The sequence below is a fragment of the Puma concolor genome, chromosome B3, assembly GCF_028749965.1.
Source record: "Puma concolor isolate L17-30 chromosome B3, mPumCon1.1.hap2, whole genome shotgun sequence".
Lineage (NCBI taxonomy): Eukaryota > Metazoa > Chordata > Mammalia > Carnivora > Felidae > Puma > Puma concolor.
Genome location: NC_141672.1, coordinates 60,686,743 through 60,712,434, shown reverse-complemented (window position 1 = coordinate 60,712,434; position 25,692 = coordinate 60,686,743). Strand labels below are relative to the sequence as shown.

Sequence of the window (25,692 nt, the reverse complement as noted above, 5' to 3'; positions counted from 1 at the left end):
GGTTTAGCACATAAAAATCACTGTAATACAACATATTAATAAAAAAAGGACAAAAACCATGTGATCATCTCAATAGATGTAGAAAAAGCATTTAACCAAACCTAACACCCTTTTATGACAAAATCCTCAACTAAGGATAGAAAATCCTTCAACCTGATCAAGGCATCTACAAAAACCCACAGCTAGGGAGCCTGAGTGGCTCAGTCGGTTAAGTGTCCGACTTCAGCTTAGGTCAATGATCTCACAATTCGTGAGTTCGGGCCCCGTGTCAAGCTGCTGACAGCTCAGAGCCTGGAGCCTGCTTCGGATTCTGTGTCTCCCTTTCTCTCTGCCTCTCCCTGACACACACTGTCTTTCTCGCTTGCTCTCGCTCTCAAAATAAACATCAAAAAAAAAAAAAATTAAAAAAAAAAAACTCACGGCGAACATCATACTTAATGGTGAAAGATGAAATGGTTTTTCCCTAAGATCCAGAGAAGGTAAATCTATAGACAGAAAGTAGATTAGGGGTCTAGGCTGAGAGAGAAGGAGAAGGAAACCGCAAAGGGCATTGACTGCTAATGGGTACAGTTACTTCTTGGGGTAATGTAAATGTTCTAAAACTAAATTTGGTGATGGTTCCTCAACCTGTGAACAGATCAAAAAAAACCCACATTCAATTGTATGCTTTAAATGGGTAAATTTTATGGTGTGTGAATTATAGCTCAAAAGCTCTACAATAATAAAACAATGACTGCAGGACATCAAGATGAACTTTTCAAACAGAACTTGTGCGTTTATAACTGAATTTTAGAAAAAAATGTAAAGTGAGCTTTACTGAAAGCAGTATCAAAAACTGTTAAGAGTTGTCCTGGAGTGGTAGAATGATGGCTGTTTTTCCTAAACTGTCATTATTGGTCTATATTTTGTAAACTAATTATTAGCCTATAATCCTAAAAACTACAAAAATTTAAATACATACCCAGTAAGGTTGGGACAGCATTTCATCTCCAGGAGACCTGTCTGATCTAACGCACAGGCATAGATATCAATAACATGACCAGTTGTAGCAGCTCGATTAGCCAATGCTTCAAAATGCTACAAAAGATTTTTTAAATCAAATCAAATCAATGTATAAACTCAACCATCCTATAAATCATTTTTCCCATAAGGAGATCAAAATGGCGTAAAAAAAATACTAAAACTATAACCCATAATAATTTAAGTGTGCTATGTTCTAATTTTCTATAATAGAAAACTCCTCATAAAGTGATACAGTAACTTCTATAAGTCTGACACTTTCACATTTTTAAGGCATTCTAATAAACTCCTAAATTAAGCTAAACTTGGAGAAAAGGTATAACAAATATCTTGCTCTTCATACATAAACATAGTAGAAGAGGAACACAGAACTCTTTTTCTTGGCTGAGTCACACCCAGATAACAAAAACACCAAAATACAGAAAAACACTAACAAAAGCTGTAAGATAAACAAATACAAAACATTTTTTGAACCTCTAAGAAAACTTCCAACCTCAAAAGGGAAATCTGGTGGCAGGAAAAAAATCCAGTAATAGTGACAAAAATTATGTTATTATTTACACTTTTAAAAATATTATGACTACCAAAAAGAAGTGTTAATATAGTACAACTAAACTAAAATTGTAAACTCCAGAGAATTTTTTTTTTAAAAAGGAACACTAACAGCAGAACCAATTCAAGGGAGTCAATAGTCAAAAGTGAAAATGTACTAGCACAAACTCAAATAAAATTAAAGTTACATGAACAGAAAACAACTCATAAGTCAATGATGGACTATTCACCCTCTGAACAAAATACATATCTAGAGGAAGCCTCTTACAAATGAAAAACTGGAAAATTCAAGAAATTTTTCCTGAAGCAGGAAAGATATTCTTTAACGTGAATATCAAAAAAGGCACACAGGGTTTCTCTCAGGAGTAATCTTTAAAGAGACACTTATTGGGGAAAAAAATACAACCACAAAAAAAAAAAAAAAAAAGAGTTACCTACTGGTGCTACTATTAAGTCTTTAAATATTTACAAGCAGAAAAATTGTAACTTAAACTATCAAAAAAAAAAAAAAGAGACTATTTCTCCAATTCTGAACAGTAGTTACAGCATCAGACTTCACAATATCAGATTTCTTATTATAAAGTATGCGTATTCTTCCTCTTCCATCAAATGAAATTTTTCTATTAAAACAAAAAACTTAACCAAATTACCTTTGTTCCCTTTTTAACATATTTGGCATTGTCTTTTTCAATGTCATGCCATGATCTTATAGGTGTCTTCAATTCATCTCCAACCACCATTCCAGGCCCCTGAGTGGCTGGACCGCCAATGAACATCATGATACGAGCACCAGTGTTGGGAAAAGTACACTATCAGAAAAAAGTAACTTGTCAAAAGAGTTTAAAGGCAGATACAAGGATATATATTTCTAAAAGTGAATTCTGATATATTCTTTCTAGAAAACAAGAAAGCATAAATTATCCAAGAATAATCAAATGTTTAAAATGAAATTTAGGGGCGCCTGGGTGGCACAGTCGGTTAAGCGTCTGACTTCAGCCAGGTCACGATCTCGCGGTCCGTGAGTTCGAGCCCCGCGTCAGGCTCTGGGCTGATGGCTCAGAGCCTGGAGCCTGTTTCCGATTCTGTGTCTCCCTCTCTCTCTGCCCCTCCCCCGTTCATGCTCTGTCTCTCTCTGTCCCAAAAATAAATAAAAACGTTGAGGAAAAAAAAAAAAATTAAAAAAAAAAAAAAAGAAATTTAAACACATGGTATTTGAATACCTTTCTTTTGAAATCTTATCTTAAATGATAGTGCCTTCCTAGCTTTAAAATAATTCATATGGGGTGCCTGGGTGGCTCAATTGGTTAAGCATCTGACTTCGACTCAGGTCATGATGTACAGTTCATGGGTTTGAACCCTACGTCAGGCTCTGTACTGACAGCTCAGAGCCTGGAGCCTGCTTCGGGTTCTGTGTCTCCCTTCCTCTGCCCCTCCCATGCTCATGCTCTGTCTCTCAAAAATGAATAAATGTTAAAAAAAAATTGTTTTAAATAATCTATAAGCCTGATCCCTATAAATAAGGATGCTGCTCCTGCTTAACCAGTCCTAGACTGGAAGGAGTAGAGAAGAAGTAAGAAAAGGGACATCTTCCTGTTTTGCTGCTGTAGTTCTATTTTTCTTTTTTATGTTTAAAACATATGCATGGTTTATCTTTCTAGTTTAAGATGATGGACTGAGTATTCCAATCTACCTTTCCTTCTTCCAAAGTGAAATGAGAAAAATGGTAGAATTTTTAAAATAAATAACTACATAAATGAAAAATAAGAGTGCTATCAGTAGACTAGAAATTTTGAGGACTCAAAACAGACAGGATTGCAAAAGCTGTATCATTTACATTCTTTTCTGAAGCTATAATGTAACTTGAAAAATGTGCTCTGTATTTTTGTCCAACAACTGCTTACGGATATTGCAAAGTATTTCTAATATAATTATATAAATACCATTAACTGTGGAACAAAGTAATTATACACAGAAAGAAGGAGATGTAAACTCCATAATGATATTAATAAATAAATATAGAAACTGAAAGTTTTATGCAGAATGGGATATTTGCTTGGTTTCAAAGACTCTCATTTTCCAATGTTTATTGATTACAAAAGGAGGGGAAATAAGAGTAATTTTACAGTGTAAAAATGTGGCAGACACAATCTTAGTAAGTGATCATGGTGATTATATCACCTTGAATGGGGCAAATGAAAATCATGTGCCACCTGACAGGGTGTAATGAGAACACAGCATTATTTCTATGATAGTCCTGCTGCTATAAGACCTGAATCTAATTGTGAGGACATATCAAAACAAAAGTAATTTGAGAGTCTATAAAATAACTGGCCTGAATCTTCCAAAGCATTAAAGTCATGAAAGTCAAAGAAAAGTTGAGGGACTGTTCCACACTGTAGGAGACTAAATAGACATACCACTAAATACATGTCTCTGAATGTATTTTTAGTAAAATAAATTTTTAATGAGATTCTTTTTAGTAAAAGAAATTATTGAAATAATCTATAAAACTTGAATGAGATCTGAAAGCTAGGTGATAGTAATGTATCAGTGTTAATATTATGATTTTAATAATTATATTGTAGTTATATACAAAAATATCCTGATTCATAGGAAACAACTAAAGTATTCAAGTGGTTAGGAACATCATGTCAGCAACTTAAATAGTTCAGAGGGAAAAATGTTCTTTACAACTTTTCTGTAAATTGGATAGCATCTCATTTTTTAAAAAGCTTTTTTTTAAAAGTCTCTTTTCTAATTATAAAGCTAAGGTATGTATAGTGTAAAATTTTCAAATTCTACTTAAAAGCAAAATTCCCCTTATTCTACCACTGTTAACATTTGGATGAACAAACACCCTTCCAGATGCATCTCTATACACAAAAAAATATAATACCACAGATCAAATTTTAAGTATTTGCTGTCTTAATGACCTAATTTTTTCACTCAACATTGCCTTGTAGGTATCACTGATACACAAACATACACGTTTACATTCCAAAACAAAGCTATTGTCACTACCTCAAGTAGTCCTACAGCTATGGAAAGTGCCACCCCAGAGGAACGCAAAGGTCTCTTCCCCTGTGGTACAGGCCAAGGGTCTCGCTGCAGTTCTCCCAGAAGATCTGTGAGATTCATGTCTATTTTCTGTACTGGCTGCAAGAATCTGCAAAACAAAATTAAATCAAAAGTCATTTATAAATATTTATGGGTAAGACTGTAAGAAACAAACTGTTTCCTTTTTTAGAAATAGAAAAAAGTAATTTGAATACATGGTAGACCCATGGTTCTCTAACTTTTGTGTGCATAAGAATTGGTGGGAGGACTCATTTTAACAGATTCCAGGGTCTTGTTTCTGCAGGTCTGAGGTAGGCCCCAAGAATGTGCATCTCAAATAAGTTCCCAGGTGATGCTATCTACTGGTCCACAACCAAAGTTTTAGTACAACCACTGTAAGTGAAACACTCACACCAAGTATTATATCAGGACTACGTCTTTCATTTACCAGTTAGTCAGCCTTAGGGCTACTGAAATAATTATGAGAAGATATGTCAACTCAATTTTAGTAATACTACTTCTGATTAGTAAGTTTGGGGAGGGGGAAACTACCTCTAAGGCTAAATGAAAAGTTTTTTAGGCCCTACTTTTGTTTGGCTGCCTTCAACTAGTTTATGAACTTAAAAACAGGAGATCAGGAATATATCAAAACTAAAAAAGTCCTTAACACTGTAATAATAAGAAACCAACTATTTCAGTGGCATGATTCTGCCTCAACTTTTTAGAAGATGTACTAATGCTGTGTATTTATATTCCTAAAAATATAACAATATAGTATTACTGAATGTCTATGTTCCAGTTAAGGGTACAGGATGCTTAAAAGAGCTGCACAAATTGTAAAATTCTCTTTGCCATATTTAATAATTACCTATTGGAAGGAGGTGGCTGTTGTACCTGAGGACCACGTGTAGCTTGAGTCACGGGTACTTTAGAGAGTCCCAGCATTTCCTGTAAAGAGATTATTTTTGTGATATCCATTTAAGTACTCCTACAAAGATGTATCAACTACTTACCATATGCAAAATGCTGTGCTAGGTATTATGAACACAAAAATAAAGAACATAAAGTCTCTTTCCTTAGAATGCAAAAGGTCTAGTTAGAGAGACCCTCAGGTAAACAATAACAATGCAAGGAAATAACAAGCATAAGAGAACAAAGTATAAGGTGCTATATGAGCAAACAGGGATACTAGCTCAGAAATAGTTTATTTCTAATTAAGAGTCAAAAAGTTACTATGTAACATCAATGTCTGTACTTCTTTTAAGTTTTATCTTATTTATTTAAAATTTTTTTTTTTTTTCAACGTTTATTTATTTTTGGGACAGAGAGAGACAGAGCATGAGCGGGGGAGGGACAGAGAGAGAGGGAGACACAGAATCGGAAACAGGTTCCAGGCTCTGAGCCATCAGCCCAGAGCCCGACGCGGGGCTCGAACTCACGGACCGCGAGATCGTGACCTGGCTGAAGTCGGACGCTTAACCGACTGCGCCACCCAGGCGCCCCTTATCTTATTTATTTAGAGCGAGAGAGCACGCGAGTGCCAACAGGGGAGGGGCAGAGAGAGAGGGATATAGAATCCCAAGCAGCCTCCGTGCTGTCAGCAAAGAGCCCGACACGGGGCTCATCTCATGGGGCTGTCTCATGAATGTAAGATCATGACCTGAACTAAAATCAAAAGCCAGAGGCTTAACGGACTAAGCCAACCAGGCGCCCCACATGAATGTCTATATTTCTTAACTTGTATTCATCCATCCCTTTGAGCAACTATATTTCAAGTACCTGCTATGTGCCAGGCATCTAATGGTAAAAAATATATATATAGCCCCTGACATTATGAAATTAAGATCTGGTGAAACAGACAGCAGTTAATAAAATCATTAGCTAAAAAAGTATAAAATTACAATTGTATTAAATGTTATAAAGGAGAGGTACATGGAATCGTATAAAGGGGGTTATAAGATATACATATGTATGTCTATACTTAATTTTCTGACTTAATTCCTAACCAGTTTTGTTTGATTTTTAAGTGTACAAAATTCCTCTCTAGACACATGAAAATAATGTTATTTTACTGAAGTTTTCTTGAATCTTGGTCACGAAGTAAGAGTAAAAGTATACAACAGAAAATCAGAAAGTCTAAAGATTTGCAAAGAAAAAATTATTGAACTAATCCTATATTTCCTACACTCCTAGCAGGAAGAGCAACTTTTTCCTAAGAACTTACTACGTGCTAGACTCTGTGCTAAACTCTTCACATATACTATTTCTTCACAGAATAATAATGAAGAATATTTTTTAATCCCTGCTTTATAAATGAAAACTGACACTCAGAAAGGTTTTTAACCTGCTAAAGGTTACACAACTAGTAAGTTGCACAGCAAGATATTAAGCCAGGGTTTGCCACAAAGCCCTGTAAGAGTTAACACTATACTGACTGTTCTTACATGATTTCCCTTAGCATGAATAGTAACCTGGTAAAGTAAGAATTATTTACCCTTTTCCACAGAGGATAAGAAAACAAGCAGAGATCAACCCAATATTACACAACTAGAAGAGTTTCAGATTTGAATTCAGGACTATTTGGGGAGCAAAGACCAGGCTCTTTTCAACCAAATGGATAGAGAAGGAAAACAAAAACATTTCATCACAGCACAGCCCAACAATAGTTAATGCTTAGCCATGGGGACCATGGGAACTTTCTGAAGATGATGGAACTGCACTAGGGTTGAAACTAATGGCTGTAGAGTTGTGTTTTTCAGCTTGAATCTCACCTGTGATTTAGTTTTGTTTAATGTCCTTTCATGACTTGATTTCTCTCATATGCCAATGTATTTGTAGGTTTCCTAGATTTTATTTTTAGGGAGTGGGGTAATAATATCTTCCCATTTTTTGATTAAGCTGGTTCAGCTATGGTGCTATTCAGTAGGTATCTTCAGTGTCAGGTTCCATAGCTGAATGCCATTGTTATTATAATAATTACTTGTAATCACATTGTAAGCTTGAATTTGGGCTTATACCTGCATCTTTAGTATTTTGTACATTCAGTTATTTAGACTTTGGGAGACCTCCTAATCAACTTTGTAGGTTAAATAGACTTCATCAACTACAGTCTATTTTGAGTTTATAGTTTAATTCAGAATTGTATTAAATTGACATTTTGCATTTGACTTCATTTTACATTAGTTTGAAGTAAATTATTTCATTTTTGGATTCTGGAATTTTGAACATTTACTGTAATTGTTAATATAACTGCCGTGAAATATTTGAATAAAGATGGCAAAAAATAAAATAAAATAAAATAAAAACATTTCAATGGAGGAAAATATTTAGCCTGTAGGCATTTATTGCCTGCAACAAAAAAGCAGGTATCTTATGTGTTTCATATGCAATAACATAACTCAAGTAAAATGTACTCTACAATCAGAAGTAACACTACAGAACTTTAAATAAGTTTGCAGCTTCAAAATAACAATAGCAAACAGTTACAGGCACAATCCATTCAATTTTCATGACCACTGTATAAGGTAGACACTATTATTAACTCTTCCACAGATGAAAAAAACTAAGGCACAGAAAGATTAAACTTGCCCACTTTCTGTCCTGTCTCATGGAAACTGATGAGCCTCTTCTCCAAGGTACTCTGCTTCCTCTCTTCCTGAAGGCATCCCTATCATGTCCTCTGAAAGCTCAGCTCACTCTTGCTTTCAATTCACCCTCTTTAGTCTCTCTTCCCCTTCTATGTATAAACACATTCAAGTTCCCTTCCTAACCTAAACCTGTTAACTCGGTTCTCTCAAATTCCCACACTATCGTCTTCCTTACCTTCAACAAACCTCTGGAAAGAGCACAAACTCTAATTTTCTTCACCTCCTCAAACCTTATTCGTGATCTTATTCACTGTTCATCATCCTCCCCATCCCAACTTGCAAATTCTTCCACTACTTTCTATCTCAGTTAACTGCAGCACTACTACCCCAGTCTGCTAAGCTTCAAATTAGAATCATTTAATATTGTTCTCAAAATCTTCTTTTCCTTTTCATTTGGGATACCTGGATGCTCCAAAGTCTGACTTCCTAGCTGTCTACTTTATGCAAGACTTACCTGCCATCTTCCAGGGTAACTGTTCTTATCAAGATTGTATCAGAATCATTTATAAAGTTTTTCAAATGCCTTACATGAACAATCCTACCCTCTCAACAGCCTCCCAAAACAAGCACACGTTCACTTATTTTCTCATGGTTTAGCAAAATCTCTGGGCAAAACATATATATATATATATATATATATATATATATATATATATATCCCTAGATGATCCTAGTAAGTCACACATAACCTCTCTGCCTTGGAAGATAAAGCTTCAATTTACTCCAAAAATAAAAATGTTGTCCTAGTGTATGAAAAAATATGTACTCTTGGTTCATACATACATACAACTCTCAAGACTTAAAATACCTCCCCCTGCCAAACATAGTAAGAGTGTTCAGGTCCTAAATGAGATGTCAAAAACAAAAGCTAATATTCTGTGGTTGCTTTCCCTCAGTCTTCAGCATGACTCTCCCATTAGCCCTTCAAATCTCTAGCAAAACACCTTCAGTCTCACCATTAAAAGTGAGGGGTCTTTGGGGCACTTGGGTGGCTCTGTTGGTTAAGCGTCTGACTTCGGCTCAGGTCACGATCTCACCGCTCATGAGTTCGAGCCCCATGATGGGCTTTGTGCTGCCAGCTCAGAGCCTGGAGCCTGCTTTGGATTCTGTGTCTCCCTCTCTCTCTGCCCCTCCCCTACTCACATGTGTGCACAAACTGTCTCTCTCAAAAATAAATAAACTTAAAAAAAAACTAAAAAAAGAAAAAGTGAGGGGTCTTCCATCTGTATAACAACAATTCAAGGGCAAATGAAAGAAAACTGATGTCAACATTAAATAAAGCCTTTGTCATAATACAATTATATTAGTCATTCACAGTAAAAATATTTTCTAGAAACTTAAATCCAGAAGGCATTTATAGACATTTATGGAGTGATGCCCACAGATAAGGCTGAAACTACCATTCTTGTTGTTTACCTGCAGTTGTTTGGCAGACAAATCTTTTGTTCCTCTGAACACGTAGCTTTTTGAAATGCCCTCACATCCAAGTTCATGAACCTGTACCATTCTCCCAAAAGTAATAAGTCCAACCAAAGCTGTAGGTGGTAAAAGACTCAATGACATCTGCATAGATTCTTTCAGGGCTTGTAAATCTTCATCTTCCATGCAAGTATCAACCACATAGAGGAATATCAAAGGCATCTGAGGACCACGCTTTTAAAAAATGTTGTAATAATTAGGAAATAATGTATTAACAGTCAGCACAATATACAAGGATAATTAGTAGAGGATAAATAATTTACAATACATTCATAAAATGAAATCTTAATAAAATCATTTCAGAAATGAGAGAAGTTATCTATGCATGGAGAGATATATGAGACATATCAAAGGAAAAATTAAGTTTAAAAACATTATTTATAATTACATAAAGGAGACTTTCATCTTTGATCTGTTTAACTGCATAAGGCTTCGTTTCTTATAACAAGTATTTATTTCTCCTAAAATAAGGAAACAGTAGTTATAAAGCTTAAAAACAAAACAATAAAGATCTCAACCTGAATTAGACCATAAGAGAACTGGGAACTAGCTAGGCTGCTACTTCCTGGCACATGTGAACCATACTCTGCTTTCTCTACTAGAATCACAGAGGATATCGTTACTTTACAACTTAAATACGTAAACAACTACGTAAAGCTGTTCAGAAAGGGAAGAAAAATGATTTTCTTAACAAGGACCAATGCAAAAGTAACTTACAGTTAGACTTGGGGATATATCATCAGGTCCTAGCATCATAGTAACTTAACTTTTGTGAACTGACCTTCCAACCACACAGCAACATTGAGAGTGTACTGTTTATTGATCTACTCAGTATAGCAAATCACACCACACCACTCAATATCCTAGCCACCCGTTAAATAACTACAACAGGGAAATTACCTTGTTCAAATTGAATAGGACAGTTCTTATCTCTGAAATGCTCCATCAATTCAATGTGGGAATCAGGAACAATGCCCTTTAAGTCATCTCAATTTAACAATTCTATTGGTATAAAGTAAATCGCTGAATATTTAAGACTTTCTTAAGGATTTATGTTCTTACCAGAACTACATATTCAATGCTAGAAAACTGAGGTAAGAGCTCCGCAGGCTGATTCAATTCAGATATACCAGCGTAAGTAGGTGGAAACTACAGAGAGAAAACAATGAACATTTTGAATGAATTATTTGCCAGAATGAAATTTTAAACTGCAAATAATTTTCTGATCACTTAACTACTAAAAACTATTTTTCATCATATGAAAAATTATTTCATCTTTGTTTAAAATATGCATTTTTCTACATATTAAGACCAGTACTACAGCATTAACATCTGCATTGGGGGTTTTCTTACCTGATTCCTTTGATAACAAAAGTTGCAAGCCCAGAGTTTTGCTCGGTAATCCACTTGACTGTTTTAAGAAAAGATACAATAGAGCTCATGTTTCAGTTCCATCGTACAATGATCCTAATTTTAATAAAATTAACTTCTTTCTAAAAGAACTCATATTTTTAACTGTATATACAAATGTTCAGTTAAATGAACATATTATTACTTTTAATATATAGCAAACATCAGTAAAAATAATTTTTTTTTCAAATGATTCAGTGATTTCTACACTCAGATCTAGAAAACATTCATTTAATTCAAAAATGTATTTATTCAATGCTTAATATGTACCAGCCATTATCCTAGGTGCTGGTGATACAGCAGTAAACAAGAGATCAAAGGTCCCTGCTATCATGGAGCTTATTCTGGAACAGAAAGACATACAAAAAGAAAGTAGATGTATAAATACAAATGATACTTTCAGACAGTAACAATAACAGACTAAAGATAACAAAGCAGGATGCGAAAGTGTGTTTGGGAGGACTACATTATTTATTTTTTAAAGTTTATTTATTTATTTTGAAAGAGAGAAAAGGGAGGGGCAGAGAGAGAGGGAGAGAGAGAATCCCAAGCAGGCTCGGTACTGTCAGCGCAGAGCCCAATGGGGTGGGGTGGGGATCAAACCTAGGAACCATGAGATCATGACCTGAGATGAAATCAAGAGTCAGACACTTGACAGACTGAGACACCACGGCCCCCTGGGATGGCTACTTTAAAAGACGACCTTCTGAAATAAACAATTGAAATTTGATCTAAATGAAAAGGAACAGGTCACAGGAAAATCTAGGGGCAGAGTAATCCAGCAGAATATACAGCTATTATACAAATTCCAAGATAGGCATAAATTTGGTATGTTCAAGGATCAGAAAGAGGGTAAGGTATAAGGTAGATAACAATAAGGGAAATGAATGATATAACACATAGTGTTTTGTAAGTCTTAACTAGCAGTTTGGATTTCTCATTCTAAGTATAATAAGACAAAACTGAAGGATTTTAATAATCTGATATACATTTGTAACATTCTAGCGTCTGGATAGAGAATAAACTACTGAAAGACAAGAATGGAAACAAGGGGGCCAGTTAGGTGGGTAATGAAATTGTCCAGTAAAAAGATGGTGTATCTTAAAGTAGAGCGTACTAGCAGCAACTGAATACAGGAGACAGAATCAGTAATGTTCTGGAGGCAGAATCAATCTGAGTTGCTAACGGATTGGGTGGGGAGACAGAATGGAAACAGGAATAAAGGAAGATTCTAGATATTCTGGTTTATGCTATAAGAAATTGTAACATTTTCAATTCAAACACCATACCAATCAATTATGACTTTTCTAATGACACGAGATGGGTCTAATGACACACAGCATCTAGATATACTAGTGATTGGATCTAACAGTTCATATAGTGACAATTTTACATTTTGTCTGTAATCAACTCACTATAACTAGAATATCCTTCAATTTCACAGCTCTTTGGATTTGACTATCCTAATTTGAAAAAATAACTATAAATAAAAAAGACATTTTTATATAAATGAACAAGAAACTACATTTTTAAATCATATTGCCACAGGGGCGCCTGGGTGGCTCAGTCAGTTGAGCGCCCGACTTCGCTCAGGTCATGATCTCGCGGTCCGTGAGTTCGAGCTCCACATCAGGCTCTGTGCTGACAGCTCAGAGCCTGGAGCCTGCTTCAGAATCTGTGCCTCCCTCTCTCTGCCCCTCCCCCACTCATGCTCTGTCTCTCTCTCTCTGTCAAAAACAAACTTTAAAAAATAATAATAATAATAAAAATAAATCATATTGTCACATTAATTGTTTCAATATATTTTAATTACCATAAAGGATTCAAAACTGCACGGCAAGTGGTCCTGCTACACAGAACAGGTTCATACTGAATAGGTGGTAAATCAGGTCTCTCCTTCAGTGGTGTAAATAAGGCTGCTACCGGAACAACCATTCTTGTAGCTTCTAGTCGACTTGATGGCCAAACATTCCAGCTAAATCGGACTCCATCTCGTTCTTCATTTTGTTGGATGAATTCCAAATAGGTTGTCATTGTAGAGCCTGATTCTTATTTCTGTGACAAAATTTAAGATGTTTAAAAATCCTCATAAGGAAATCTAAAATAAATGTTTTTCCCATGTTCAGCGATATTAATCCACAAGAAATCAAAATGAAATAAAAGTATTCATCTCAGAAAAAAATTAGCAAGCAACAATAACCTCACTTATAACAAAAATAAATCACCCTCCAGAACCCAATGCTCATTAAGCCCAGCAAGAGGTATTTTATCCTTATTTATTCATTCCTGAAAAAGCTAGAGCAAAAAATAATAATAATAATGAAATATGTGTCCTATTTATTTAAGCGTGTATAAGAAACAAAGATAAAAATGGGGGAAAATTTAGATCCTATGTTTTCCATATCAGCCTTGTAAGTTATATTATTCTAATGAACAGATTACTGAAACCATTAAATTCTAAAGTTCATATGGTTTTGTATGTAGAAAATGACAAGTTTCTACTAAACTTGCTAGAAGTGAATGCTTAACAGTGCATAACAAAAAGATTTTTCTAAAACTAGGTACTTCTATTTTAGACAGGTAATCTTTTCATTGTGCAAATATAGGGTATTTGTGGCACAATAAATAAAATGCTTAATAAGTGGTGTTCCCTATGATTTATATGCCATTTAACTTCTTTTGCAGAAAATTAAGCCAGAATATTTTTTTAAAATGTTTATTTTTGACAGAGAGAGCACATGTGTGGAGGAGGTGCAGAGAGACAAGGGGACAGAGATCTGAATCGGGCTCCATGCTAACAGCAGAGAGGCCAATGTGGGGCTCGAACTCATGAACCATGAGATCATGACCTGAACCGATCAGACACCCAACCAACTTGAGCCACCCAGGTGCACCTCACCCAGAATATTTTTAATATTCCAATTTAGGAGGGCATTTTTTTTTTATTATTTTGGAAAGTGGGAGAGCATTTTAAACTCTAATTTGAGATATACAATTTCAATATAATCATTTACATTTATTAGCAGGGGGAAGAGGATGCCACTCTGGTTCGGGCCCAGTATCAAGAGACATCTCCATCTTGTTACTCTCTTACTGCCTGTCTAGAATGCCAGCTTTCCTACCTAGGCAACAGTTCTATCTCACAGTCTCAAACTTCAGCAGTGATCAGTGTTGGAAGGAAATTGCAAAATACACAGTTCTGAGAGGACAGAGAGTTTCAAGTGTTAGGTGGCTGGCCAAAAGATTTGTAGGAGAGATGAAGGACATCAAGAACTGAAGAATTATGAAGGTAGGATGCCAAAAGAGCCAACATGGAGGGTGAAGTTGCAAAGAACAACAATAGGATGAGGAACTGATTCTAAAATGTAACTGAGAGAAGAAAAGGTATTTGAAAAAAACATACTGAATACAATAATTTTAATTTCAGAAAATTTTTCAAAGATTTGATAATAAAAATTCCAAAAAGTGAAGCTCAACAAATATGACTACCTTAGCAGCTAAGAATTTTCTTTTCTTTGAAAGAAATAAGAATGTTATATATTAAACATACCTCAGTTTAAAAAAAAAAAAGAAAAATTAAACACTATTTTCTATCAGAAGCTCAGACACAACTAGAGAATTTTACACTAATCAAAAACAGACACAGAGTTTTCAAAGGCTGATAAGGATAAAGAGGAATCCTAAGGTAACTAAATTTGTTTAGAAAAGATTATCTTTAAACTAAATATAGAAGGCAGTTTGGAGAGAGAGACTATGAGTTTTCAAGAAAATGTGGGTGTTGAAAAATAATGATAAAACAAAGATCTGGGATAGTCAGAGGTGTGTTACATGCCAATCTCAGTTTTATTTGTTTATTTTTTAATTTTTCTCACATTCATTTATTTATTTTGAAAGAGACAACATGAGAGTACAAGCAGGGAGGGGGTAAGGGGGCACAGAGAAACACACAGAGAGAGAGAGAGAGAGAGAGAGAGAGAGAGAGAGAGAGGGAATCCTAAGCAGGCTCCAAGTTATCAGTGCGGAGCCCCACATGGGGCTCAATCTCACAAACCGTGGTATCATGACCTGAGCTGAAATCAAGAGCCGGGTGCTTAACCAACTCCGCCACTCAGGCACCCCCCCCCCCACAACCTCAGTTTTAAAGGAGAAACAGGGGCACCTGAGTGGCTCAGTCATTTAAGCATCCAACTTGGGCATAGGTCATGATCTCATGGTTCCGGGAGTTCGAGCCCTGTGCTGAGCTCTGTGCTGACAGCTCAGAGCCTGGAGCCTGCTTCTTAGTCTGCAGATTAGCAATAGCTTCTGTGTTACAGATGTGAATATAAATTCCGGGACTATTCAATCCTTCCCATAATTTCTACAGAATGTTAAGCAAATGAAGTTTTCTGTTTATTACCTAATTGCATGTATAATCTATGTCATCTAAAATGCATCACCAAAAAGCATTAAAATACCAGACCAATCAGGGTTTTTTATCTGAACCACAAAAACACAAAAAAATGTTTTGACTATTTTCTCAATTCTCCAAAACTGGTACATAACTAGTAGTTAGCTATGTGGCATACATTTTCTCAATAATGTTGAAGTGAGCCTGTAACCTGGAAAATAATTGACAGTATTTATTAACAATGAAAAAATTTGAGTTTTCAAGCAAATATCAAAATTTTTGAAAACCTTGGGTCCACTACCATGAGCTTCACAGCTTGCTAATATGTAAAGATTTTTCTGAGATCAGGGATGTTATTATCGTGATTTTTCTATTATATAATGAACCATGTCCACATTTAGAAAATATACCTTACTCAGTGAAGCAAAATCTCCCAAATGATCAATTCATGATGTTACAAAATCATGCACAGGTAAGGATCCATGCATGAGTAAAGACCCATTCAAAGTGCAGAACAGACCAATGAATTTTAATGCAATAGAGTGCAAAAGTTCATTTCTAAGATTTCAAATTTCACACTGCTATTAACCCTTGATTTATGAATTAAAACCATCAAGTTGTAGTGCAGTATCTCTCTCTCTTTTTTTTTTTTTTTATTTTTTTTAACGTTTATTTATTTTTGAGACAGAGAGAGACAGAGCATGAACTGGGGAGGGTCAGAGAGAGGGAGACACGGAATCTGAAACAGGCTCCAGGCTCTGAGCGGTCAGCACAGAGCCCGACGCGGGGCTCGAACTCACGGAGTGTGAGATCGTGACCTGAGCCGAAGTCGGCCGCTTAACCGACTGAGCCACCCAAGCGCCCCTCTTTTTTTTTTTTAAAGTGGCTCTGCACTGGGTGTGGGGCTTGAACTCCAAACCCCAGCGTGGAGCTCACACTCATCCTCTTGTAGGGCTGGGATCAAGACCTGAGCTGAGATCAAGAGTCGGACGCTTAACCCACTGAGTCACCTAGGTACCCCTGCAGTGTAGTATTAAAGAAGAATATGCAGAATTATCTGAAAAAGCTATTAAAATACCCCTTTTTCCAACTACATATCTATGTGAAGCCAGATTTCTTTCATACAATTCAAGTATAATAACATATCACAATAGACTGACCGCAAAAATAGATATGAAAATCAACCTGTCTTCTATTAAGGCAGGCGTGTGGTTTTTCTTTTTTGTTTTTTTTTAGAACCTCAGTAATGTTTAAGAGTCTAAAGTGGTCCTAAGGACCACCATCTTAGGACAATAGGGCTTACTTAATTCGATCAAGGATCCCAGTAGAGAAAGGCTCTATGAGACTTAGCATAAAGACATTTACACACAATAACCAGATTGTAACTCCACATCCTGACTTTTTATTATGACACACTAAATACCACCTGTATATTTTGTGCACAATTAACTTCCTTTTCCTCACTTTTTCCTTTCAATCTCTCTGTTCTAAGATCATATATGCTCACTAAATAACATGTTTTATTTTGTACGTTCTCACTTTCCAGTATTATTTTTTAAAAAGTCCCACCTGTTTCTTCTGAACTGGTCCAATTACATGGCCATGCACAACACCTCCTTGACTTCCCTCACCTTTCCACGGTAGGTATTGTGCCTTTTCAAAATCACTAATTCTAGATTTTCTAGGTAGTGTTTTTTCTAGTGTTAATTTCTAGATAGCTTTCTAGTAGAACACCTGCCAGGCTGGGCCCCATATCCAACAATGGCATATCTGAAATAAATTCTTTTTACAGACTAGCTTTTTATAAAATATCATTATTTGATCAGCACTCTCTCCCCTAAAATTATGTTAAAGCCAAATAAAAATGATTCAGACACTATATTAGGATGGAGATTTAATATAGTAGTCATATTTTTTTAAGTGGTACAAATACAAAAGACCATTCTAAACAAATGTGTCATTTCCCAGCACAACTTATTGTGAGTGGGAGTTACTTTGGTTAATTAATTTCTCCTGGTATAACTAAAAGCAAAGAAGCAAAACACTTAATGCCTCTTTAACCTAGCATATCAAATACATGCCCACAGTATTTTTAAAAGCTTCACTTATTCAATAAATAATTGGAAATTTTCAATATTAGAGCACTTTTATAGACTCTAAATGAAAAATATCCTCAATTGCAAGTAAAATTTGAGTTTCTTCCAATCAGATGTATTTAACAATTAAGTGTGCCTCTCTACTTTTCAATTGTGAAAACCTCAATAAAGTGTTTTCAATTGCTTTCCATAGCTGTATGATCTTGGACAAGAGCTTAACCTCTATGATCCTCAATTTCTCATGAAAAAGATAAGGGGCTTAGGCTAGAAACTACAAGGCCCCTTCTAAATCTAAAATTGTATGAGTCAAATAAAAATGATCAGACTTCCAAAACGATGTTAATTAGGCTACTGAAAAGGAGAGAGAAGGGAGACTTAACATTTATATTTAAATCTAAAACTTTTTTTAACCAAGTTAGTTTGTCTAGGTATACATGGCTTTGCAGGGCGGAGGTCGAAGAAATTCATGTGAATTCAACAAACCTCAGAGGTTACATGTAGATTGACCATGCTTTTCCCTTCCCACCAAAACGGGAAGAAAACACGAGCACAACAGAAAAGACTGATCGGATCTGAAAACTGAACTCCACTTGTAATTGAGGCCTAAGGCGTTAGCTTTACCTGGCAATTAATTCTCCTTATCCCCTTTGACTCCCAAGGCCGAACTACCCGTGACGAAGTCACCTGGGTTCAAAGTCTAGGGCACTTCAGATCCAGCAAGGTAAGAACCAAGAAGCCCAAGGGTCCAGAACCGGTGATAGGCTGGAGTAAGGAAGGCAGATCGCCCGGGAGGCGGGAGTGGGCGCTGGGCGAGATGATGAACTACCTTTTTTTCACCCGACTTCTATCTTTCGCACCTTATCCAAGGGAGCTTGGTGAGGGGACCGGGCCCCCAGGCCCCGGAAAAACGAAGCAGAGCGGTTGGTGACAGGGCGAAGGGGTCAGGATTCAAGGCTGCCCCCCAGAGCCCGCCCGCCACCGCAGGCGCGTCCAACCTGTTCCCGAGTATCATGAAGGCAGAGCGGGCACCATCCCGGAGACCCCGGCCCGCCCGCCCGCCGGCCCACAGCCGCACAGCTGCCCCTCCCCCGCTTTCCGCTGAGAGCCCGCGGCCCCTCCAGGGAGCCGGGAGGAGGCGGCCCAGAAGTCAGTCCCTACCACCGTGCCCCCAGACAAGATCCGCGCCGGTTGCAACCTCCGCCCAGCAAAATCGGTCCTTTCCGACGAGCTGGAGCAGCCGTGGCACTCGATCAGGGCCGGCGCCGCCCCGCCCCCGGCCTCCGCGCAGAACACGACTGGGCCAACATGGCTGGTGCCGCCTCTGCCACGTCAAGGGCTGGCGGGGCGGGGCGGCCGCGCCGGGGAACTTAAGGGGAGAGTGCGGGACCCGGCAGAACAGAGCGGGTATAGGGCGCGAGGGGAGAGGAGGGAGGTGGAAGGGGCGGGGACGGAGCCGGGGCGGGGCTACCAGGGGAGGGAACTAATGGTGAGAGTGCGGGACCCGGGCGGAGCCGAGCGAAGGGTGGGGAAGGAGAAGAGACTGGAGGGAAGGGAGGCTACGGAGCCTGAGGGGCGGGGACAACCGAGACAAACCAGACTGGGAAACGCCAGAGGGCTAGGGACCCCAGCGGAACTGGAGCGCCTTAATCCTTTCCCAGGAACCGCGGCCGACCCCACTCCCTGAGGGCCGCAGGCCAGAGTGGCACCTTCTGCGGCCACTCAGACAACGTCCAGTAGGAGGACATCCTCACCTGTAGGGCCCTGGTTGATTCCTAGGACTACAAAACCGCATCTCCCCAAAAAAATACAAAGTGAGAAGTTCGTTTGTTCACTTAGTGCAACAAATATTTACTGAACATCTACAATGTGCCAGGTACAGTAGCAATGCTAGTGATATTGATGTAGGCAAAACAGGCCAAAATCCGTGGCCTGTATATTGGATTTTTGTATTCCTAGACAGTCTACCTCTTGCCTGCTACACTACATCGGCCACCTCTCCTCCCCACTACTGCAATCTCTGGCTGATTCATCTTAATGCGTTTTCTGCTTCTCTTTCCCAAAGGAAGAGCTGAGCAAAATGGGAGAGACAGAAACGGGTTGGAAAGACATTACAGCTTGGCGATCTCAAGCACCCCATCCCTAAGTGAGGTTGCTCATGGAATTAATTCCAGACATGACTACACCTAAAACCTTGCCAGGCTTCGCCTTCGAAGCATTTTAAGGAGTTGGAAAAAAGATCAAATCCTTGTTCTTCATTATAGTTGAGAAATAAGATGTGTACCAAACATGTATTTTCTGCCTATAAAGTGTATGCTAAGGTTGTTTTGTAAGGTAGAAGAGGATGACTTTGTCTGTGAAATTTGAATAAAAGTCTGAGGAGGAAATGGGAATCAAACAAAATTTAGGGGTGCCTGGGTGGCTCAGTCTGTTGAGCGTCCGAGTTTGGCTCAGGTCATGCTCTCCTGGTCTGTGAGTTGGAGCCCTGCGTAGGGCTCTGTGCTGACCGCTCAGAGCCTGGAGCCCGCTTTGGATTCTGTGTCTCCCTCTGTCTCTGCCCCTCCCCCACTCGTGCTCTGTCTCTCTCTCTCTGTCAAAAATAAACACTAAAAATTAAAAAAACACTAAAAATTTTTTTAAAAACCCACAAAATTTAGCATAGGCCTGCAAATAAGGTGAGCTCAGGATGCTACCTCAAAGAGGATTCTTGACTGAAAGCACAGCAAGTAAACAGCTGTGGACTATGGTATAAAAGTGGAATAAGGACATTCACAAAAAGAAACACGATCCAAGAACCAATAGACATAGAAGAGAGGATCCATGGGGATCTTGGAATTCAATGAGGAATAAACCAAAATATAGTACCTTCGGTAATTTCATTCATTTCATTGTCCCCAGAAATGTGTCTTGCCACCATGCAGCTCAATGAAGACTAAAAAGTCATAACTCCCTTGTTCTTAGCTGAACAAAAGCCTCTGTTCCCTGTTACAATGAAACAGATGTTAGGATGGGTAATGAATTCATTTAGATCTGTCTTTATGTTCTTTAAGATGAACTGGTTTGCATTTAACCATCAGATACAGCATCAAGATCTACTGGACCCAACTTTAGTTTTCTGGAATTTTCTTTTTTTTGGAGTTCTATATGTAAGAATCCATACTTAATGACTTTTTAATCTTTCTTAGAGATCTTCCAAAGAACACAGAAAATAATTTTTTTAATTTATTTATTTGAGAGGGGAGTGAAGGGGGAGAGGCAGAGAGAGAGGGAGATGGAGTATCAATCCCAAGTAGGCTCCATGCTGTCAGCACAGAGCCCAACATGGGGCTCAAACCCACGAACCATGGAACCATGAGATCATTACCTGAGCCGAAAGCAAGAGTCAGACGCTTTTTTTTTAAAAAAATAGAATAAAACTTGCAATTGCTTTATGAGTCCATTGGACTCTTGTAAATCTAGGATACATTATGGGATCTTAGTGATCTTATTTTTCCTATATCTTGAAACATTCTGCTAATTCATCATGAAATGATTTACTCATCAATTATTCCAACTCTTCTTTTAAAAAGACTAAAATAATAAGAAAACCAGAAAAATGATAGAATTACCCAAGACGATACAATAGTGGAGTAAGCTATCATTCTTGCATTTTCTCTTTGCAATGCCTAAAGTAGTGCAGCATTTTTCAAGACCTTTGTACATGTTTTTAGTTATCAATAAATATAGTTGAGAATTCAGAATTTGGAAGATGAATGCCAAGAGACAGAGAACAGCAATCTAGATCCTGATAATGACTGTGAAATCTTAGACTGTTAATTTTTGGATTACCATCTCCTAGATGAATTTCTCAAACTCAAGGATCATCGTGTTAACATTATTTCTAAGGTCAAAAAATGTTATTTTCATCCAGTTATTCATTCAAAAGGATAACTTGATTACACAATATTTTGCAACAAAAATCTGGACCATCTCATTTTGCTAAGAACACATATTACAGTATTTCTTTCATCTTTTATGATGTTTATGTGGATAAATTTACTTAATAAGATTCTTAAGTAGACAAATGCTAATGGCAGCTATGTATATACAAGATGATATCTAAGGAAATAGATAACCTAGAAATTAAAAATCCTTTTTTTTTTTTAATTTTTTTTCCACGTTTTTATTTATTTTTGGGACAGAGAGACACAGCATGAACGGGGAAGGGGCAGAGAGAGAGGGAGACACAGAATCGGAAACAGGCTCCAGGCTCTGAGCCATCAGCCCAGAGCCCGACGCGGGGCTCGAACTCATGGACCGCGAGATCGTGACCTGGCTGAAGTCAGACGCTTAACCAACTGCGCCACCCAGGCGCCCCTAAAAATTCTTTAGGTTGATTACTTATAAAGCCAAAAATACAAAAGTCTTACAATTAGGGAGCAAAGATGGCTGTCCTTTCTTCAACAAAATTATGAGCCTTTAGAGGTCTCAAAAAATTCTTCAAGTCCTGTGTTTTGATGATACAAATGCATGAAGAACCAGAAGTAACAATTAGCTAGGATGTAGTAGTGATGCATCTGAAATCTGCAATCACTGTTTACAAAATAGGTATGTTCCAGATTCATGTATCACAGGCAATAAGCTGGTAGTTGCATTCAGAGGACATTGCCCATTTTGGATATGTCTTCAAAACCAGGAAAATATGAAGTGGGTGATGGGCATTGAGGAGGGCACTTGTTGGGATGAGCACTGGATGTTGTATGGAAACCAGTTTGACAATAAATTAAAAAATAAAAATTTAAAAAACTTAAAAAAAGGAAAATATGGAATGAAAATTGGTATTTGCTATGCTTAGATACTTATTTAAATTTTCAGTAAAGTTGTTTTCCATTATCCCTTTACTCTTTTTATAACAGCTTTACTGAATATCCCTTTACTCTAATTTGTATAAATTCATGGAATGATATAAAGATATAAAAATTAAAAAGAGTCAATTAGACCCAGCTTGTAAATGGTGAAGACTATTTTTCTTGGTATACTGAAAGTTAAGAGGTTTTGGGTTGAGGAAGAAGAGAGAGAAAAAGAGAGAGAGAGGAAAATGTCTTGAGCTCCCAGAAAGGAGAGTCAGACTAGGAATTGGAGAAAGGGGACTCTCCTAAAACAACCTTCTCTGGCTTTCTGACTAAACTATAGACATTCCTGGACCAAGGCATTTGAGATTAATCTGTGAATCTGAAGGATATTTGTTAAACATTTACCAACATGCAACTGATTGCAATTGTTTGCTCTCATTACAGCACTTTGTCAGATCCTGACACAAAATGATTGTTCCTTAAATATTCATGAATAAGCATGATAACCTAAACAATTATAAATTATTATCATCACTTTAATGTTTTGAGATTGACTATGAAAATATAAAACCTGACATAAGCCCCCCAAAAAATTCCTTTTTATTTTCATTATTTAAAAACATTTTTTTTTTTAATTCCAGTAGTAGTTAACATACAGTGTCATATTAGTTTCAGGTGCACAAAATAATGATACAACAATTCTATACATCAGTCAGTGTTCATCACAGTAAGTGTACTCAATCCTCATCACCTATATTACCCATCCCCCCACCTACCACCCCTCTGTTAACCATAAATTTATTCTGTATAGTTAAGAGTCTGTCTTTTGGTTTCTTTTCTTCTTTGTTCATTTGTTTTGTTTCTCAAAATCATATGAATGAAATATGAGTGAAATCATATAAATGAAATATGAATGAAATGAGTGAAATCATATGGTATTTGTCTTTCTCTGGCTTATTTCACTTACCATTATGTAGTCTCTAGATCCATCTATTTTGTTACAAATGGAAATATTTTATTCTTTTTTATGGCTGAGTCATATATACACACATACACTTACATATACACTTCTTTATTCATTCATCTATCAATGGACATTTAGGTCATTGCAAATAATGCTGCAATAAACAAAAGTCTTTGTTAAAAGCCAATACTCTAAGATCATTACTTCCTCAAACTGGCATTTTTCAAAATTCCAGAGAATATTACAAAGAGACAGGGAGGGGTGGCTGGGTGGCTCAGTCAATTGAGTATCTGACTCTCAATTTCAGCTTAGGTCATGATACCAGGGTCTTGGGATCAAGCCCCACATGCGGCTCTGAGATGAGCATGGAGCCTGCATGGGATTCTCTCTCTCTCCCTTTGCCCCCTCCCCCCTCCCTCACCCCCAAATGCTCCCACATGTGTGCTCTTTCTCTTTCTCTAAAATTAAAAAAAATAAATAAATAATAGAGAGAGAGAGAGAGAGAGAGAGAGGTTCTATAGTCAAATAAAGTTGGGAAACACCAGTTAAATTATGAAAAACTTGGTCTTTTGACTTTCCAGGGATTTTAGTATGCTAACATTTATTGTGAACCTTTAAGAGCAGGATTTAAATACATTTCCCAAAGATATTTGATCTTGGAACTTTTTTTCCAGGGACTATCTGGGATCAAGTATTCTAAACACCCTATGACTTTGTTTTCAGTCATTAATTACCTTAAATACTAGTTAATGTGTAACAACCAGTATTTTTCTTCCTACTTCTGAACTCACAGATGTTTCTAAACTGAAGATTGTAGCCAGAACTTCAAAGATAGTCAAGTGAAGTATATCATAAATTTCTTGGAATTTTACATGGTTACCACCAGATGGCGCTTTCACCTGTACTTTTTCTTTTTGGTTTAATCCATTTCCTAGTACAAATGAAGCACTTTGCGTTTTTTTTTAACATGGATTCTCTTCCATTTGTTCAGATGGTGACATTACATGGCACTGGCCAACTCTTTTTGTAGTACTCCCTAGAAAAACAATAATCAGATTGTTCTAACTTTGAATTTTCAGCATCAATAGGGTGTCAAGTCCATACATAGGATATTATGGGTCTGGTGCTCTAGTATGCACACACAATTACTACAATCACATTAGATATAGTAATACTAAACAAGGCTAATTAATAAATTACACAGGAGAGTTACGGAATTCTAAATTCAAACAGACCTTAATGATCATTTGGTCTAATCCCTGTACATGACAATGAATGTAAAGATAAGAGAGGTTAAATTGCACATCCAAGGTCAAGGTGCTGAGGCTCACTTAAAACCTACAACACTGACGGGGCGCCTGGGTGGCGCAGTCGGTTAAGCGTCCGACTTCAGCCAGGTCACGATCTCGCGGTCCGTGAGTTCGAGCACCGCGTCGGGCTCTGGGCTGATGGCTCAGAGCCTGGAGCCTGTTTCCGACTCTGTGTCTCCCTCTCTCTCTGCCCCTCCCCCGTTCATGCTCTGTCTCTCTCTGTCCCAAAAATAAATAAACGTTGGAAAAAAATTTAAAAAAAATAAAAAAAAAAATAAAACCTACAACACTGTTTTCATTTTATGGCTGTCTTTTCACCTTGAAAGGCTGACAAGACTTGCCTTTAAACTTTCCAGCTCTTGTTCAAACAGCAAGTGCTTCTGTTCCACAGAGTGACCTACCAGCATGATACTCCAACATCACTTCATTCTGCCACTCTGACCAACTCCAGAATGATTACTAAGAGTTTTATTTAATCAAGCTAAACAAAGGAAATGCTTTCATCTACTCTTTTTTTTTTTTTTTACATTTATTTATTTTTGAGAAACAGAGTGGGACAAAGCGTGAGTGGGGGAGGGGCAGAGAGAGAAGGAGACACGGAACCCGAAGCAGGCTCCAGGCTCTGAGCAAGCGGTCAGCACAAAGCCTGATGCGGGGCTCGAACCCACGAACTGAGATCATGTCCTGAGCCGAAGTCAGACGCTCAACTAACTGAGCCACCCAGGCACGCTCTACTCTTTTTTTTTTTTTTTTAATATAATTTATTGTCAAATTGGTTTCTATACAACACGCAGTGCTCATCCCAACAAGTCCCCTCCTCAATGTCCATCACCCACTTTCCCCTCTCCCCCACCTGGCATCAACCCTCAGTTTGTTCTCTGTATTCAAGAGTCTCTTGTGGTTTGCCTCCCTCCCTCTCTAACTTTTTTTCTCCCTTCCCT

General features: G+C 37.4%; 1 protein-coding gene across 2 annotated transcripts in view; it reads right to left on the bottom strand.

Annotated features, from left to right (window-relative positions):
* SEC23A (SEC23 homolog A, COPII component) overlaps nucleotides 1-18,945 on the bottom strand; it is a 66,365-nt gene extending 47,420 nt beyond the window's left edge. Inside the window, exons 1-9 of one of the 2 annotated variants that reach the window (XM_025918989.2) lie at nucleotides 18,807-18,945; nucleotides 12,979-13,220; nucleotides 11,109-11,166; nucleotides 10,818-10,904; nucleotides 9,693-9,929; nucleotides 5,498-5,577; nucleotides 4,594-4,738; nucleotides 2,223-2,381; nucleotides 962-1,077 (exon numbers count right to left, since the gene is read on the bottom strand). In XM_025918989.2, coding sequence (XP_025774774.1) covers nucleotides 962-1,077; nucleotides 2,223-2,381; nucleotides 4,594-4,738; nucleotides 5,498-5,577; nucleotides 9,693-9,929; nucleotides 10,818-10,904; nucleotides 11,109-11,166; nucleotides 12,979-13,199 — 1,103 coding nt within the window. In that variant the 5' untranslated portion in view covers nucleotides 13,200-13,220; nucleotides 18,807-18,945. The remainder of the gene's footprint in view (nucleotides 1-961; nucleotides 1,078-2,222; nucleotides 2,382-4,593; nucleotides 4,739-5,497; nucleotides 5,578-9,692; nucleotides 9,930-10,817; nucleotides 10,905-11,108; nucleotides 11,167-12,978; nucleotides 13,221-18,806) is intronic. The other variant, XM_086709866.1, reaches the window with a different exon arrangement.
* Nucleotides 18,946-25,692: the final 6,747 nt, after the last annotated feature.